The sequence below is a fragment of the Mytilus californianus genome, unplaced genomic scaffold (genome assembly GCF_021869535.1).
Source record: "Mytilus californianus isolate M0D057914Y unplaced genomic scaffold, xbMytCali1.0.p SCAF_7, whole genome shotgun sequence".
In the NCBI taxonomy this organism is placed as follows: domain Eukaryota; kingdom Metazoa; phylum Mollusca; class Bivalvia; order Mytilida; family Mytilidae; genus Mytilus; species Mytilus californianus.
The window spans coordinates 1,998,761-2,017,367 of record NW_026262723.1 but is presented as its reverse complement, the minus strand read 5'-3'; the positions used below and the strand labels follow the sequence as shown (position 1 = coordinate 2,017,367).

General features: G+C 31.8%; 2 protein-coding genes across 9 annotated transcripts in view; one reads left to right on the top strand and one right to left on the bottom strand.

Annotated features, from left to right (window-relative positions):
* Nucleotides 1-490: 490 nt before the first annotated feature.
* On the bottom strand, nucleotides 491-16,651 carry LOC127709411 (uncharacterized). Of its 4 annotated transcripts, none has more exons than XM_052214940.1 (9): nucleotides 16,565-16,636; nucleotides 16,110-16,158; nucleotides 14,641-14,715; nucleotides 12,673-12,996; nucleotides 7,201-7,308; nucleotides 6,577-6,651; nucleotides 4,396-4,485; nucleotides 1,681-1,758; nucleotides 491-1,509 (listed from the first exon to the last, which is right to left on the bottom strand). In XM_052214940.1, exons 3-9 carry the CDS (start codon nucleotides 14,687-14,689, stop codon nucleotides 1,325-1,327), a joined length of 909 nt encoding a protein of 302 aa, XP_052070900.1. In that variant the 5' UTR covers nucleotides 14,690-14,715; nucleotides 16,110-16,158; nucleotides 16,565-16,636; the 3' UTR covers nucleotides 491-1,324. The 4 variants fall into 4 exon arrangements, with proteins under 4 accessions (XP_052070900.1, XP_052070901.1, XP_052070903.1 ...); XM_052214941.1 differs by lacking the exon at nucleotides 16,110-16,158 and adding an exon at nucleotides 15,952-16,027 and having other exon boundaries at nucleotides 16,565-16,620; XM_052214943.1 differs by lacking the exon at nucleotides 16,110-16,158 and having other exon boundaries at nucleotides 16,565-16,651.
* Nucleotides 16,615-18,607, top strand: part of LOC127709412 (uncharacterized) — a 55,577-nt gene continuing 53,584 nt past the window's right edge. For all 5 annotated transcript variants that reach the window (XM_052214946.1, XM_052214949.1, XM_052214945.1 and 2 more), the window contains exon 1: nucleotides 16,615-16,746. The gene's annotated coding sequence lies outside the window, so the exon portion shown is untranslated. The remainder of the gene's footprint in view (nucleotides 16,747-18,607) is intronic.

Here is an 18,607-nt window from a genome sequence, read left to right as displayed (position 1 = left end):
TGAAGTGGCATCCGATCTCCCCCTATCCCGGAGTATAAGTGATGACAAAGTTTTTTTTCATTTGTCTGACATAATGTTGGCACATACATATCCTTTCGAATTTTTGATTGTTTGTCTGTGCATATATATTTTTCTTGATTTGCATGTTCTGAATTTTGAATTTTGAATGATCCTTTAAGGCTTTCGTACTGAAAATAGCTACAATTCGGTCAAAATATGGTACACCAATCTTACTAAGTTGTACATAGATTCACATAAACGGTAGTTATTGTCATCATGAAACTAACAAACAATTGCAAAAAAAAACAAGTGTTAGATTGCTGCACTTAGATTAATAGTATATATCATCAACTAAATATTAAGCTTATTTTTAAAAGGAGAAAAGGTTTTTGCAATTTTTGCAATATCCTGGGACAGATCATTACCGTTATCTGCTTCCTTCTTCTAAAAATGTGCTCTTTATTCAGTGACTTATAGATATATTCAGATAGAGATTGAGCTATTTTATTATATAAAAATCATTCAGATTGGAAAATATAATCTCTCAGTGTAAACATGAGACACATTGTAGTTTTTTAATAGATACAAATTATCAAAGCTTACCGTGGACAAAGTCAAAGTGCAGTTATGTAGTCATTCGCCTGCTGAGGAATACTATGATATAATGTTGGAAGATGTAGCTTAAGTTTTCAAAGAACAAGTGCAATGCGCGAATGCGCATTGTCCAGAAATCCTCAAATACTCTAATAGTTAGATTACCGTATTTTTCTATTAGTGGAATATTGCAAAGCAGATCAATTTATTCAAATGGCTAAAATATAAAGCTTCATAATTTTATTAAAGAACATTAATAAAGTGTTTAAAAAAAATGGCTACATTGAAGAGACTTTCAATAAGTTACATTCAGTGTTGTGGTATTGCATCGAATAAAACGATATATATGTGTTTGAAAATAGCCATGTGTCGTTCAGATATTGTTACTTTCCTATAGTGTGAGGTCCTATGTATTATCTCAAATGAAGACAATACCTGAAAATGAGGCTTTGTTGGCAGTTTGTAAGGTAAAGCATTATGTTTTTAAAAGTTTGGAGCTCTTCACTGAACTATGCAAGATGACATTTTGAAATATAATAATTATATCAGACAAACTGATGTCTTCTGAACATCTGACGAATCTCAATTTAAAAATGAATAATACTGTCTTTATTTACGATTTCAAGGTCCCAAAAGATAGCCTTGAAGTATTTTCTTATTTTTCAACAAAAAGTAAGATTGTTTAATTTCATTCTTTTCTTTATATTAACCGCAACTGTACCACACACATTTACGTTAAGCAATTTTGCAATTTTGTATCTCTGGTTTCGATTGAAACGTCTTTAGATGTCAAGTCCTTGTTCTCCGTTGAAATTTTTGAAAGGAGAGACGCTCTTTCCTGATTTTCTATCGAATGTGGTTCGTGCGTCTCTGACAACTCATGTACCTTTTCATCCAAAAGTTTACTTTCACTTTCTGAAATATAATAAGGACTGTTCAAATTGCAATGATAAACTCTAAATTTTAAAATTATGCAATGAAAAGAAATGATGTATCGAGACCTAGTATACTTCTATCACAGGAACTATTAAAACATGTTTAAAAATGAACTGGATCAATGGTTTCTTTATTTAAAGTTTCGCTTACCTTCTGTTCCATCAATGTTAGATATTAAATGGCACCAAATTCCTAACATAATACCATCAGCAATGAAAAATTTTTCAGCTGAAAATAAAAACAGGATTTATACCATAATGAAATATATAAATTATACATTAAACATAGAATTTGTAGAAAAAGACCATTTATAATTTAGTAACATATATCTAGATCTCCGACAAAAGGATCGTTGGTTTTTATGCTGATTAAGAATTATGTATTAAACTTTCTAATATTCTGTTCCAAAAAGTACAGGATGAAGGTTTTTCAGCCTCAAAAAACGTCACGACTGATACAAGCCTAGCTAACTAGTAGGGGAATACACCCATCGTAAGAAGGGGTGAAAGGATCATCACCATTCAAATAAGGAAAATAAACAATAAGGAAGGAAAAAAACAATAGGGAAGGAAAAAGGAACTATAGGAAAGGAAAACGTCTCTCTGGTCCAAATCTAAAATAGGGCAATTACTTCTGTCTATATTATATTAACTTAAAGTGAGTTCCCTTGGGTAAATTTCAGCAGTGTACTTAGAGAGTTCTTGATTGTTTATATCATGAAGGCAAAGGCAAATGTTATTAAATTTATCAATCAAATGGAATTAAGACGGATCTTTTCTGAGTTTGGCCATATATTGTGATTTATAGTAATACAAAAACAAGTCTGCTTTTTGACAGGCGCAATTGGTGCCCTTACGAATACCTTAAATCTTTCGATAAACTTTATTGTCGAAACGTATATAGATGTTGTGCAGGAGGACACAAACAGCTTTAACGTCTTTTCTTTGTTTTTTTTTTGTCTATTTTTGCCATGGCGTTGTAAGTTTTTATTCGACTTATGCATATTGAAATGTCATCTTAGTATCTTCTGCTTTTTTATTAAAGAGGGAAGAAGGATACCAGAGGGACAGTCAAACTCATAGATCGAAAACAAACTGACAACGCCATGGCCAAAAATAAAAAGACAAACAGACAAATAATAGTACAGATGACACAACATAGAAAACTAAAGACTAAGCAACACGAACCCCACCAAAAACTGGGGGTGATCTCAGGTGCTCCGTAAGGGTAAGCAGATCCTGCTCCACATGTGGCACCCGTCGTGTTGCTTATGTTATTACAAATCCGGTAAATAGTCTAATTCGGTAAGTCACATTCGTGAAAAGGGAAGGGTATTGTAGTTACGACATAAGGAACATATCCGATATCATCTGTGAAACGGTTATTCCATAACGGTCAACCAACTCGTGATGGCGTCCGTAAAATTTACGAAGGAATGATTTCAACTTCATTAAATGATAAAGCTTCTGTTTGATAAAATCATGTGGAAGTGAACTGTAGAGAACCGCTAAGTAAAACAAAGCACCTAATTTATCTAAAACATCCAAGGAGTTTCTTACACCCCAAAAATAATTTATTTTACTATTTCCATTTTCTTTATCACCAAACGCAATAACAAATACAATGTAGTACGTATATTAGTTTTTTTTGTGAACATAGAAATAAACATATTACTAGCCCTAGAACGATTCGGATACAGATATATCTACATTCTTCAGATATTTATTAAAATAGAAACCAAGTGACTTATTGACAGATATCTCCCATCTATACAAAATTATACGATAGGATGATGTAGCATCTTGAGTGTGCTGACGACACTCATTCCAATTTATTTTGCTGGAGGGTGATATTTTGGTCCTCTATTCAGAAAGTGATAAACCTCTCGGTCTTCAACAATGAAGAGGTCCACATGTAATTTCGTGAATTTATTGATCATATCTAAACTGAGATGTTTGACAGTCTCATGTTGAAGAAAATTATCATGATTATTTTCTGTACTGATATCTGATGTTATGGACGAATAATAATAAACAAAACCTCCATGCCTGTTTTATTTCTTCTCAAATACGTGTCAGACGCACTTACAGAACTATTTGTATGTACATAGTAGGGTTCTCGAATTAAGGATGTTCGCTACTCTGTTTCAAAATAACAAGCTTTTTAAAAGACTGTTATAAATTGATAGTATATAAATGAAGGAACTAAAAAAGCAGAAAAAAATTAAGGGTCCGTGTGCTTGTTTTCGGGATATAAGCCATTGCAAATTTGGCGGGAAATGATTCTCTCTAGACTTTTCATATATTTAACATTGGCACCTTTTTTCTTTAAAAAAAATGAAAAAATAACAAGGATTCTAAAAGATTTTCAAATATGGCTTTTCAAACTATATGTAATAAAATTATGGAAAGAAAAGTATGGGTTAGTGGGCAAAATTTTAATGGCACTACATGGATAAAACCAGAGGATTCCAAATATCTGGCAAAAATCTAAAACAAAAGGAGCGAACATCCTTAAGTGGAAAATGGTTTCCGTCTGCATTTCTCTACATTAAATTTTTCAAGTAGATATCCGTTTTACTTTTACATTAACACTGACGCCGACGTTTATGACCTGATGTAAGAAGACTTAATTTACAAACCGTTAATGTTCTTCTTGCTCATACGCGTAGTAAATTTGCGTCAGCATCACAGGTATGTATGAGTAACGGTCGGACACCTTAGATATGCGAGCAAGATTTTTGATGTAACCACTGTTTTATTATCAAAAGGAAGTTTCTGTTAACTTCTATTTGTAATCATATTGTGCTATACAAACAAAATTTCAATTCAAATAGGAAAACTTAATTGAAAGAACTTTACTTACATATTGGTAGGAATGTTCCGAAAAAGTCGAGGCAAATCGGAAGTGCAGAAAATACGACTACGAAGATAAAGTACGCCAACCAATTACAAACTGTAAATAAAAGGATACAGTGATGGAGATTTTGCTTCATTTTGTTTATTTTGGTCATTTGTATATACATGTACATGATTAATATTTTGTTAAAACTCATATACGTTTACATGCATATATCTGCATTGCTCTCTATGAATTATATGGTAACCAAGGCGAAATTGTCAAACACGGACATCTATATTACTATTCAGTCGAAATATAATTAAAGGCAACAGTAGTATACCGCTGTTCAAAAGTCGTAAATCGACTGAGAGAAAACAAATCCCGGTTTCAATTTTTTTTTTTTGAAATTTCATTTTGATTTGTTTGTTGACTGTTTTTTGTTTAAACTTTATTTGTTCTCTGAGGAATATGATGTTCAAACATGGAATATTGTGATCACTGTTTGTATTATTTCTGTACCAAAATTTTAAGTACAAATCAAGTACTGTAAAATACAGGTACCTAAATATTACAATGATTTTAAAGTAAAGAAATAGTACTTAATATTAAAAGTAAATGTCCAGTACTACAGATTTTAAGTGCAGAAATAGTACCTATCGAAAGTACTAGTGTACGGAAATGTACCATTTCAGGAATAAGGCATTTGTTTTCCTTTCGTTTGATGTGTTTGAGCTTTTGATTTTGATATTTGTTAAGGGACTTTCCGTTTAGAATTTTCCTTGGAGTTCGTTATTTTTATATATAGATATAAGAAGATGTGGTATGAGTGCCAATGAGACAACTCTCCATCCAAGTCAAAATTTATAAAAGTAAACCATTATAGGTCACAGTACGGTCTTCAACACGGAGCCTTGGCTCACACCGAACAGTAAGCTATAAAGGGCCCCAAAAAATTACTAGTGTAAAACCATTCAAACGGGAAAACCAACGGTCTAATCTATATAAAAAACGAGAAACGAGAAACACTTATGAACCACATCAACAAACGACAACTACTGAACATCAGATTCCTGACTTAGGACAGGTGCAAAAAAATGCAGCGGGTTTAAACGTTTTAATGGTACCAAACCTTCACCCTTTTTCTGAAACAATAGTGTTAATATAACAATATAACTTTTTGTTGGTGATTGATGTGATTAGTTGTACTTCGGTCATTCCTGTTATCTCTTTATCTAAGGGAAAGAGGTGACGCGCATAGTCGTATTAGGCAAGTTATTGAATAATATCATATTTAAGGAAAAAATGATAAAAATTGTGTTTAGTGTAAAATCTGGACACTCCAGTAGGATATAATTGTTATTTGGGCTCAAGAGATATAAAAACCTGACAGGGAATATGAGCCCATATGCCCTGTGAAGATCTGGAATAACATATAATGTATTTTGAAAAATTATAGAATAACACTAGCGAATTTTTCAGTCAAATATATTTACTAAATTGGTAGCAGCAAGACATATTGTTTTTTCATTATATTATGAGCAAGGTTTTAGCTTTAGGAAATGACTTGACCTCACAAGTTTTGTCATGTAGAACTCTGCGCGTTGCAGATGTAGATTAATAAGAATGATTTGAAATGTAGTATACAATTTGAAAATTAGGATATGTCGTGTGTTTATAAATGAAACAACTTCCCACCAAAGGTCAAATGACAATATGTAAAATCTACTAGCATTGTTCAGTTCTATTTCTATTAGAAACAGGCAATGGTCAATCTTTTTATCAACATAAAAAAAAACAAATGTTTTCAGTTTAACACAAATTACCTTAGCAATTGTACTTTCAAGATGTTTGGCTCGTCTGTTTATGTCATTTTGTTGAGCACAGTAGTTGATTTTATTGCTTTAAATGAATTAAGTCACGGCCTAGTATTGAGAAGTCCTAATATTTAACTGCTGTTACCTGAGATTAGCACCTTGTATTAATGATGATTACAATATTACAAGTTTGAATGAAACAAACAAATAGTCGGAATTGTAACAAAATCTCACTTGAACTTGAAATTTTGACAGTGTACCGGTAAAAAACATATCAGTTTTTGATGTTTCGAGAATAATCTCCAAAACATTTACAAATGAATAAATAGATTAATGAATAATAAATAAATTATAAATAATGTGCTGTATCAAGTTTATCTAAAATACATACCAATTCTACTAATTTGTTTTTTGTTTCTCTGACTGTTTGAGCATTTGCACAATGCTAAATTACGGCAGCACCCACCTATTCATAAAGAGATGATGTTTACATTTATAGTTTGATTTATTAAAATGCGAATTTACAGAAGAATGTGTAAAATGGACTAATGAGTTAAGCCCTTTTCAACTGAGTTTATAGTTTTTTTAATATGCTGTGCTAAACACCACTGTCTCAAGTTAAGAAAGAGTTGGGAAAGCACAACCATATTTAACCCCGCCACATTCTGTATGTGCCTGTCCCAAGTAAGGATCCTGTAATTCAGTATGTTGCTGTATAGATGAATATGCGGTATTGGTTTTGCTCATTGTTGAAGGTCGTACGGTGACGTATAGTTGTTAACTTCTATGCAATGTGGTTTCTAGTGAAGAGTTGTCTCATTTGCAATCATATCACATCTTCTTAATTTTATGTTTAATCAAAATTGATCATACCACATTATCTACTTTGCACGGAGTTCCTCATCATTTCACATTATTTGAAACTGTTATATATTAACTTAAGGAAAAACCCAAGCTCTAAAAATTATTCAATTTTGCGTGAAGCAACTGACAAATATGAATGTAATAAACTTACTTGAATGTTTACCCAAAATCCTTATACACTGTAAGGTACTCATCAATAACAACGTCGGTATGAAGCCAATAAAAGTCCATAAAGAATACTTTTCAATACCATTGGAGTCTAAAAGGGATTCATTGTAGGACAATATTTTATTAAGTATAAAAAGATCATCACCCAATGTTATTTAATGAAAATCAGCACATATATTAATATATAAATCCTTTTTTTTTTCAAGCGTTCTAAATATTTCACAAACCCTCTTTGATTTTGAATTGTTTTACTGAATTATTTACTTTCTATTATTCTTAGTGATGTTTTTGCAATTGATGTTTAATCATTCATTGCATTTTGCTTTTTTCATTAAATGAAATTGATTGAAAAAGCATAAACCAGTAATGGCCGATAGAAATATATTTTTAAAATTATCAATGCCAAAAAACCTCCTACCTCCACAAAATCGTATGGTCATCCCGTAAGCAATCAGATAATTTCTAGATCACAATTAAGTTTATTTAATCAATGTTATTAGTTACATAGTGTGTTGGTGACATAATACGATATTTACTGACCCCGTATATATCGTATTAGGTCACTAGCACACTATGTAACGAATTGATCTTACCGACTATCTTTATTTGTTGAATTAAGACTAGAGTTGTCTCATTTGCAATCATACCACATCTTCTTATTTTTATATTAAAGTGTTCAAGTGTTCAATTTTAAGAACTTCTTCCATTGGTCTGCACAAAAAAATTATTTCAACAATAACAATTTACTATGAACAACTTTGGTATAACAATATTAAACAGAACTTTCAATGCATTTAAATAATCAAATAGTGCAAAAGTCGTAACTCCACTACTAACCGTGTATTGAAATAAGCCCCGCCTCCCTACTAACCTAATATGGAATATACACGGTCTACACGCGGACGCTTTTAACCAATCGTATTCTTAGAAACGTATAGGAGGTAAGATAATGTGGTTTATCTTGCCTAGAAACATATTGCTGCTTTCAAGATATTATCATAAAGTCACCATATACGGACAATACCTCCAAAAAACAGTCGTCGACAGTTTCTGTGAAGTATATCTTGTCTACTGATAACTTATCTGATTAGACTTATTTCTATCGATTAATGTTTTCGGTAAAACAACATGAACAAATCGCTTTTACTGACATTTGTTATGTCCCAACCATAGCGGAGGGGGCTTTAAGTGTTTTACCTTGTCCGTCTGTACGTCCGTACGTACGTATGTCCGTACGTCCCAAAAATGGTTTCCGTTCTCTAACTTAAGTTTGCCTCAACCAAATGTTATGAAACCTATACACAATGCTCATTACAACAAAACACAGATCAAGTTTGAATTTTGGTGGCGTCACCTTTACCGTTCTAGAGTTATGTCTCTATACAAATGGAAAAATTGCTGATTTTTTTGTTTCCGTTCTCTAACTTTAGTTTGCTTCAACCAAATGTTATAAAACTTTTACATAATGCCCATTTTTCACAAAACACAGATCAAGTTTAAATTTTGGCGGCGTCACTATTTCCATTCTAGAGTTATGCCACTTTACAAATAGAAAAATTGCTGAATTTTTCGTTTCCGTTCTCTAACTTAAGTTTGCCTTAATTAAATGTTATAAAACGTATACACAATGCTTATTACCACAAAACTCAGATCAAGTACAAATTTGGGTAGCGTCACTTTGACAGTTCTTGAATTATGTCCCTTTTTAATGTTATATGCAAGCGGGGCATCATCTAGCTGTGTACCACAATGATAAGGAATCATTAATGATTGCAGTAATATTGTAGAAACTTTGGTAGATCCTGTATAGTTAATCAATTTAGTAGATTGCATTTTTTCTATCTAATATATTTTTTCTTATACAAGGCAAAACACTGATGTTGTTAATTTAATCGTCAATTAGGATAAGAACTATCAAAACGTTACATATTGCAATATAAGTATGAGATTACCAAAACGATACCAAGTAATAACACCAGTCCAAACATGGCAAACGATCAAATTCAACATGTCACATGAATAATTCATGCAAGAAATAAAAGGATAAAAGGAGATAAAGCCGTCAAAGTAGGTTTTGACGATGACTGCTACGGAAAGCGACAAACTATTGTCCAAGCCTCTGAAACCAGTGCATATTAGACTTTTGAAGTACAATTATTATTTATTCCGAACCCATTTTCATATTTCAAATTTCAGGTTTCCAATGGTTTTGACTCGATTCATCATTGTTGAAAATAATGATTTTATCCCAAATAAGACACACTATGTGTGAAGATATCTTCTTTTGCACATCTCGCTTAATAAAAAATATAATCCAAAATCATGAAATTAATTTAATAAATGGCAAAGTTCTGGAATGGATATTTTTTAACACATCAAAAACCATATAAAAAAGGCAAAGAAAATATTTTATTTTAAACCTCTAATAGACGATGACATCTACCAAGAACAGTCACATCGACATTTATCCAATGATTTATATATGTATATACAATTTTCTTACACCTGACACTTTTACGTCAGTACTACAGGTTCGGAGCTGACTATAAGAAACTTTTAATGTAAGTGGGTACGATTTCAAATAAGGTCAAAGATTTATTCGATGAAGATTTAGAAAACAGATGTACTCTTCTGAAATCACTACATAGGTTTCCACGGGGATATTTATATCTACATCTATACTTATACTTTTACATCAAATATTTACTTTTTTTGGAAAATGTTACCATTAACTTCCTGTGATAACGTGGGCTGTACCTGACACACACATTTGGGCTAATATTGCATAAACTAGCAAACATTGAAAACTGTATCAATGATATAATACTGCAGATAAATTCGAAATCACACAAATTCTGCTGAATTCTCCATCAAGTTGCTGCAAAATAAGTCGGGGAGAGGGGGGACTGGACACAGAAAATAACACTCAATAAACTTGGTGCGTCCAAAACGCTTTTCTGGATTAACTTTCAATAGAAACGCTAAAAACAAAAACTTATAAAACCAATGATGTACACATACTTAATTACGTGAGGACATTAGTAACCATAAGGACACAAAAGATTAAAAATTCACCTAAGATCAACTTTTAACATGGCAATGATATATATATATCGAAATAATAACACAAAATCAGTTCGCAATAAGCCTTCGGGAATTAGCAGTTATATATAGATTGATAGGACTTTGTGTATTTCCCCAAAAAAAGACAACCATCCTTTATAATGACCTTAACTTTTTCGCACAAATTGCATAATTTCCATGAGGGCTATTTCTTGGTACATAATCGATGGTGACTGAAGACATTGCTATTCTGGGAAAGGTCCAATCACAATGGTTTCCTTGGCAGGGAGACTTATATCACTGATTTGAGATGATAAATAATTCTTCAAAACCAAAACTATTTTATACAAATTCTACAAAAATTGACGATGATGATTACAATTTTGGGGAAATGCACTGGTGGTGAACCGTAGTGGTATCTTCTTGTTCTTCCTACATTTTAAAATAACATATTCCTTCTATTCTAACAAACAAAATATAATAGCTGTTGTTCTAAATTAATTAGTTGTTTTTGCAATTTAGATTTAATTAATGTACTGGTTAATAATTGCAAAAAATACACGCTTTGCACATTTTTGAACTATTATGATAATAAAGATTAAAACATAGATGCATTGCAGAGAATAATATAGAAAATTAAATATAGAAATGAACTGTGAACTAATATTTAAGGAAAATCTTAATATTTCCAATATGAAAAGAAATGATGAAGGTAGGTCAATTTGATTGTTACAGAGTGTGGAGTGTGTCTTTAGTGCTGTGTAGAGAAGTAGAGTGCCTCCCCGTGCTTCCGACTTATGCTCTTATAATATACAAGATAATGGATTGTGTGTTAGAGCGAGTATTTCATTACTTAAAGCACATTAAGGCATATTTATTTAAAATTCATATTTCACTATTCAGCCCTATCGTTAATGGGCAAGCTGAAGCCTGCCTCCGGTTGCGGGATTTTCTCGCTGTGTTGAAGACCCATTGGTGGCGTTGGGCTTTTTCTGCTCAGTGGTCGGACTGCCGTCTCTTTGACACATTCCCCGTTTCAATTCTCAATTTTGTTAATACAGAAATAAAAAATTAAATTGAAATATTCATACTACTGATTAAGTTTAAAATTTTAACTATTTTCTTAATTAAAGATATCCTTGATTCTGGAATCAATGAAACAAATGTAAAAGATTGAAAAGGCAAAGCCAAATTCAAACTACACTTCATAACATACAAGGTTAAATGATCAACAGTAACCAGATCATCGCATGCATCGCACCTAGGACCCATAGATTGAACCAAGTCCTGTACATTCCTTTTAAAATCCTTCACGGATTTTATCAAAAGATCACAATGACTCTATATATATAGATTGATTTTGTGATGCATATTTCGAAAAATATTCAGTATCTTGCTAACTTTGCGCATGGTTCTTGTAACATGCTTCCTTTAGATCCTACTTTGTGTGGATTTTATGATAAATTCTGATATCTAAACATATTATATTTGTCTAGTAATTTTGATGTTTTTCTCTTATGTGTAGGAAAAAAAAGAGAATACAGATACAGGACAATTTAACGAGAGAGGAACAGGCATTTGGTAGAATTTTTTTTTAAAAACATATTCTACTAGTTATAATTTCCAATTATATATTGATAAAAACTCGAGAGGTTTTACACGAATGTTTAATGGATATTGACCTGAGGTTACATAGCTCTATGTTTTTACAACCTAATCTGATTTAATCCTTTGTTTATCAAATGACATACCAGATTTTAAAATGTAGGAAAAGGAAGAATAAACCATTGTTGTTCAGGAAGAGGTGAATATATGTCAAAAATGTATTTGAGATATATAGATTCTACCACTACATCGAGTGTGATACGATATTTATCCACTCGAGACAGTTAAATTTTCAAATTTAAAACGCGAGGCTCGCCGAGCGTTTTAAATATTTAAAATTTAACTGTCGAGAGTGGATAAATATCGTATTACACGAGATTTGGTGGTGGAATCTGTTTCTCTAATGATTTTCAAACAATATGCAGGCAAACTTATTCCTTCTTTTTGAATGATCTGCAAAACGATGTGTTCTTTCTATGTGACGTCATCAGACATGGTCGCCTTTTTTCATGTCGTCACAATAGGAAATTCAGAGGAAAGCAAGAAAATTGGACGTCATAATCGGATTTTAACCAATATAGAACTGAGATCAAACGAACCACACGTTGATTAAATTTTTTTTATACAATGGGTGCAGAAAGGGATAAATTGACGAAGAATTAGAGAAAGTTATATAAATACATGAAAGACAACTAACAACAACATAAAATTCAAATAAATTGTCATGAATATTATTTTGTCGGTCAAATCTCATTGAAAACCTCATTTTAATATTAGTAATACATACAATCTTCCAAACTGACTTCTGTAGTTGCTTGTTCTTTTCCTCTACCATGACGGCATGTCCAATTGCCGTCAAAGGAATCGCCATGACCAAACTGCCATACTTTAAATATAGTTTTATTTGTCACTATGTCCTGTGAAATATGTCCATGTGAATGATAAGAAACGCATTTCGACTCGAACGATGGAATCAAGCATGAAGCTTGCTCTTTACCATTTTGGTCAAGTATCGTTACGTCATATATCAAATGATTAATTGTGCAAATCAATTGAAGTTCATTTCTTTTCCAGGTCGATGTGAAACAAATACATTTCACTTCTATCAATTCTGAAAAGTTAAAATGACAATACAGTTTAAATACATTTGTAAATATTGTACGCATAAATCTATGCTTGTTATACAAGTTTCACCGTGATCTGCCTTTTTTACAAATTGTAAACAATATTAGTTACACTGCTAACGTGCATTGAATATATATTTAAAAAAAAATGACATATTTTGTACGTCTAAACATGTGAAAATTCTACGACAGATCCATGCCATGGATCACCAGTGAAGGTGATACACGGCTGAAAACACATATCATATTTATAACTACTCTAAATATCAGCACAACAATGTTAAATCTGCTAATTTGAGGACGAAATTTTTGTTCTTGCCTTGCTGGAATTCAAACTCATGCTATTGGGATATCGAGACAACACCGCCTGCACGTTGTCAATCGTTCTAGACCACTCGGCCACCTAGACTGAACTAATTTCGGTGGCCTAGTGGTACCTTTCCTCGTCAGTAGAATCTAGAGTGGTAACACAGTACATGCTATCTTAGGCATGAAGATGAAATTGATTCCAGATGTATGTCAAATGCGTTTTGTTAAAATATACTTTTTCACTCTTAAGGTCTTTTGGAAAATGTTGTTTGAACTGTATTTAGACCCCTCTACCAAGAAATTTGTTTTGCATGAACACACGTATAAAAAATGCGGTTTTTATCCAACGCAATCATAGGTTTGAACGTTGTTTTCAATTTAGACTTGTTTATATTTTATCGTTTGGGCTTGTATTATATTTGCCTTCGGGTTAAAATGATCCGTTCATCCTATTTTGACTCTTTCAAAATTCAAGAATCTATACTAAATTGAGGTAAATTATATGGCCTTCCAAATACCGTTTCGATTCTTAACATCACTGAAGAGACATTAATTGTCGAAATCCGGATATGGTGTACAAATTTTTGCACCTCATGTTTGCGGTATACCATCTTTTTCGCAAGTTTTTTGTTTTCTGTTTGGTAATAAATTAATAATAAGATCTATTTTGTTACGCTTGTGATCCGTTTATTTGGCAATCACCAATGGCAGTCAGCAGGGGTTAAGAACATCAGTTGTTCGACCTGCTAGTCAAATGCGTTTTGTTAAAATATACTTTTTCACTCATTTGGTCTTTTGGAAAATGTTGTTTGTGCTGTATTTAGACCCCTCTACCAAGAAATTTGTTTTGCATGCACACGTATAAAAATTGCGGTTTTTATCAAACGCAATCATAGGTTTGAACGTTGTTTTCAATTTAGACTTGATTATATTTATATATATATATATATATATATATATTGTCTGATTGAAATGTACTGCTATAAAATTGTGTTTCTAATTTTAAATGAAGGCATGCATCCCTTTCACGCATATATCTAATTCTTTGTCCCGATTTGGATCTTCTTTATGTCCTGTTGTTCTAATTACAAAATGTGACTTATCATCGTAAGTACCTAGTTATCGTTTTTGAGCAACTGATATTTTTCTTCATTCGATCATGTTTTCTCACGTTTTGCTGAAGTTTCATATGGCTGATTTCCTTTTTTTAGCTTTTCCTCTTGCTTTCTTTTAATTTCGTAATAATCACTCCAATGAAGCCTTCATACAGTGATTCAGGATGAAACTTCCTTAAATATCTTTTAAACGAAAAACAGAATTACCTTTTAGCAAAATGAGAGTCACCAACAGCATAAACAACGTCGAACCCATAATAGAAATACAAGTCAGTATTTGTGCTGAAAAATTTACGTAAAAGTAACTGTATACAAAACTTTCATACACTGATATTATATAAGGTGATGATTGCCTAATATCTTAAGTATGAATAAAGTTAAATATTGTTTGTAATCTGTATGTTTATAGAAAATATCGGCTTCTTTGTTTAGTTCTTTTGTGATCAAAATGTTTGATGCGATACTTTTGTAATTTTCTTGATTTTCCAAATTTTGTTTAGAAAAATAAATCCGGTTTTCTTGATGTTTACTGTCATGTTGTTTGACTTTCATCCACTACATTATACTACATAATATGCAATCTTTCTGGGTGCACAATTATTGGATGTTTATTGATTTTCTTATGTATTCCCGATTTCTAATATTGTTAATAACTTATTACAATTGGTACAATTTGAGGGCGAAAACATGTCTTTTGGTATGACTGGTGTTCCTACCTGTTTACGGTCAATACTTTCTTTAGTGATTTCGGTTGTCATTTAGCTGTAAGATTCAAGCGTCAATGATGAGTCTTTTGTAGATGAAACGCTCGTCTGTCATACACAATTTATATCATGGTTTCTTTGATGAGGTTTATTTACGAACACTGGGTCGATGCCAATGCTGTGGAGTTTTTTCCTCGATATCATCCGCAGCCCAGTAGTCATCACTTCTGTGTTGACACGAATTATCATTGATATGATTATAGTTATACATTAACTGTTGAAATAAAAACTTGCAATTTCCAAATTACGAAGGATTGTCTACCCAAAGAATAGATTACCTTAGCTGTATTTGGCAAACATTTTAGGAATTTAGGGTCCTCAATGCTCTTCACTTTCACTTGACGGCAAAATAAGAAATTCAGAAGAAACCAAGAGATTTTAACGTCATAATTGAATTTTGACCAATCATTTGCCGAGAACAAAGTTTTCTCTAGAGACGAGAAATAGTTTTTTCACACTGATCGAGAAATATCAAAAACGCATGAAAATAAGAAAAATACTTTATAAAGTTGTGGTTAGAGAACTGTCTGATCTAATAGAAAGAGTGTAAAAAAGATGTGTATAAAAAATGTATTTGTGACTTCCATGGTAAAACGTTTAAGAAATAATTATACAAAACTTGATTAACCAAAAAACTTCCATATTCTATTTATTTTACAAAGCAGTGGCAATTGTTATTTAGTTTTTTTCAACTGAATCTAGATAATCACAAAGTGCGATATATCTTTTCATTTTCATTTGATGATTTACTTACAGGTAGTAGTAATTGTATTTTTGAATTCAGTAGTATTCTCATGCAATCAAACAGCATTGAAGATAACTTACAAAAGCTGCAACGATCGATACGAAGAGATATTAAATACAAACACATATTAAAATATCAGCAGTAATCTTTTTAAAAGATTTATTTACCTGTTGTGGGTGCTTTTTTTAGTGTTACTACTCTTGTATTATACACATTCTAAAAATAAGTCAAATTTTTTTACAATGGCTGTTCTTCGTCAAATATATAATTATTGTTAACGAAGTGGCATATCAAATAATAGTTTTGTTTAAAACGACATTATACCATCGTGTATTTCTTTAAAGAAACAAAAATTTACTATATGGAATATCAAGTACCCAACACTGTGTTATGTATTAGGTGTAAAAATACACTGACAAGCAATGTAGTTACTTTATAAATCATGTACTTACCTAGTACAATATGACGATCGCAAGTTATATTTCTGATTGGTTATTTATGTTAAATGACTTCTTGCCTAGAACTCACAATATGTTATGTTCAAACTCAATATGAAAAATATGTTTGACAAATATTTCCGTATAAACGGCAAAGAACACACAATACACCACAGCAAACTTACCGTATTTTTGTTTTTTTTAAACTTCAACCATGACCTGCATTCTGTTAGATAGTATATCCTCTTGATACACACACAGGTGAATACACATGAATTATTAGAGTGTCTATCGTACGTTTACTGTAAATAACCATAGACTATGATTCAATATTATTTTTGTTACGTGCAGGATATCATTTCAACAGGTTAGTACAACTGTATTTTACAGTACGAATTTGCTACTTAGCTGACTTTAAATGATTAAGTATAAACTATTTAGAATTAGCTTAGGCAATAGAAGAAATTCTTGTTAAAATGGTATACTTTAAATCATAAATATAATATGAAAAAAAAACATATTAACTAGACAAAACAAAATGGTGGACAATCACCAACATATACAAACCACGGTTGTTTTAATATTTGTATTGTTTTATTTTTTGGATAAGATCGTATGAGAAATTTATGCGATTGTTTGTTAAAACATTTTGCCCGATTTAGTTTTGTTTGTTAACTTTATCTGGCATTGTGGTTTCAATTCGCAGATTCTGCTTGATTAACATCTGTTAAACAAATGCCGTCAATACTGCGATTAGCTGTTGTCTTGATCTTGCTTAACACGTTTGAGTGTACTCTAAACCAGCGGATAATCAGACGTTGATGCACCATAAGAACCCATCTTTAAAGCTGTTGTTTTTTATTTCTTTATTCGGATAATCTGTTTCATGAGTTAAACTATGCTATATTTTACATCAAACGACACGATTTATTCCTTATTGATAATTTCATTTCTCAGACAGGATACCTATAAAATCTAACTATAATATATTGTTTATATTCTTGTGTTTTTATGTTCTCAAACATTTCTTAATTTGTCTGTCAAAAGGTTTTGCCGAACATACCTGATAAAAGTTTATTCTAAATATGCGTAATGGACTGTTCGAAATATCTGCTGTGGTTCGATTAAAGTTTATTCAATACAAATCCAAATAAAACAAAAGGGAATCGCATGTAACCCAAACGGAGCAAGATCAAGTGCTGTAAGTGGTAAGCGTTTCCTGCTTAACATGAACCACCTCTCATGCGAAACCAAACTCAGTCAAAATGTCACAATAGTGAGAAGAAAACACTCAATAAGTTTACAAATAATAAGTGTAAAATTGTATTTAAAAATCTGGGTTTTCGTTAGTTAAAACAAAGAAACGTCGTATTGATCAATCAATTCACGTATGCAGGAATGCTTCTTTTGAAAACGAGCGGCCTGATTTATGTACAAAACATCAAACGAAAAACAAATATGATAAAAAGCAACAAATGACAACCATTAAGCATAGCAAAAAACATTTCCAGATATCAAACATAACTTCTCTTTTCTGTAGTATTGTGAATTTCACTGTAATGCAAGAAACCCCTAAACTGTGCGATTATTGATAGACATGACATCATCAATATATCTGAACGTAAAATTAAAAAACTTTATTTGTTTGTTTTTGAAAGGTTATTCTATGAATTCTACTTCAATTCATGAAAAAAAGTCGGCAAATGGTGGTTTTACAATTACTTCTAATTGGAGAGCCGAGTGTTTGCTTAAAAAAGAATTCACTATACTGAACATTATGTTGTAAAAAATCCGGCATTTTGAAGATATCATCTTCGGTGGGTTTGTTGTATGATTTATTGTCGTTGGTAGCAAAATAAGATTAGCCCAGTTTTTCAACAAGAAAGTTGTATCTTCCATCCACAAACGACAAAAATCAAGTGCAGACAAAACAATACTGCAATTCGAATCTGCTTACCCTTTACGTAGATTTTGAGATCACCACCGGTTTTGGCGGGGTTCGTGTTGCGCAGTCTTTAGTTTTGTACTTTGTGTTATGTATACTATTGGTTTTTCTTTTGGTCCTTTTTTGCTATGGCGTTGTCAGTTTGTTTTTGACAAATTAGTTTGAACGTCCCTCTTTTTACATATATACTGATTTCATTTGAAAACCGAAAAGGTATTCGGTAGTTTTTTCATTGTTTAGATAAGTCGAGTTTTTAGTGATCAAAATACTAGTGATCTAAATA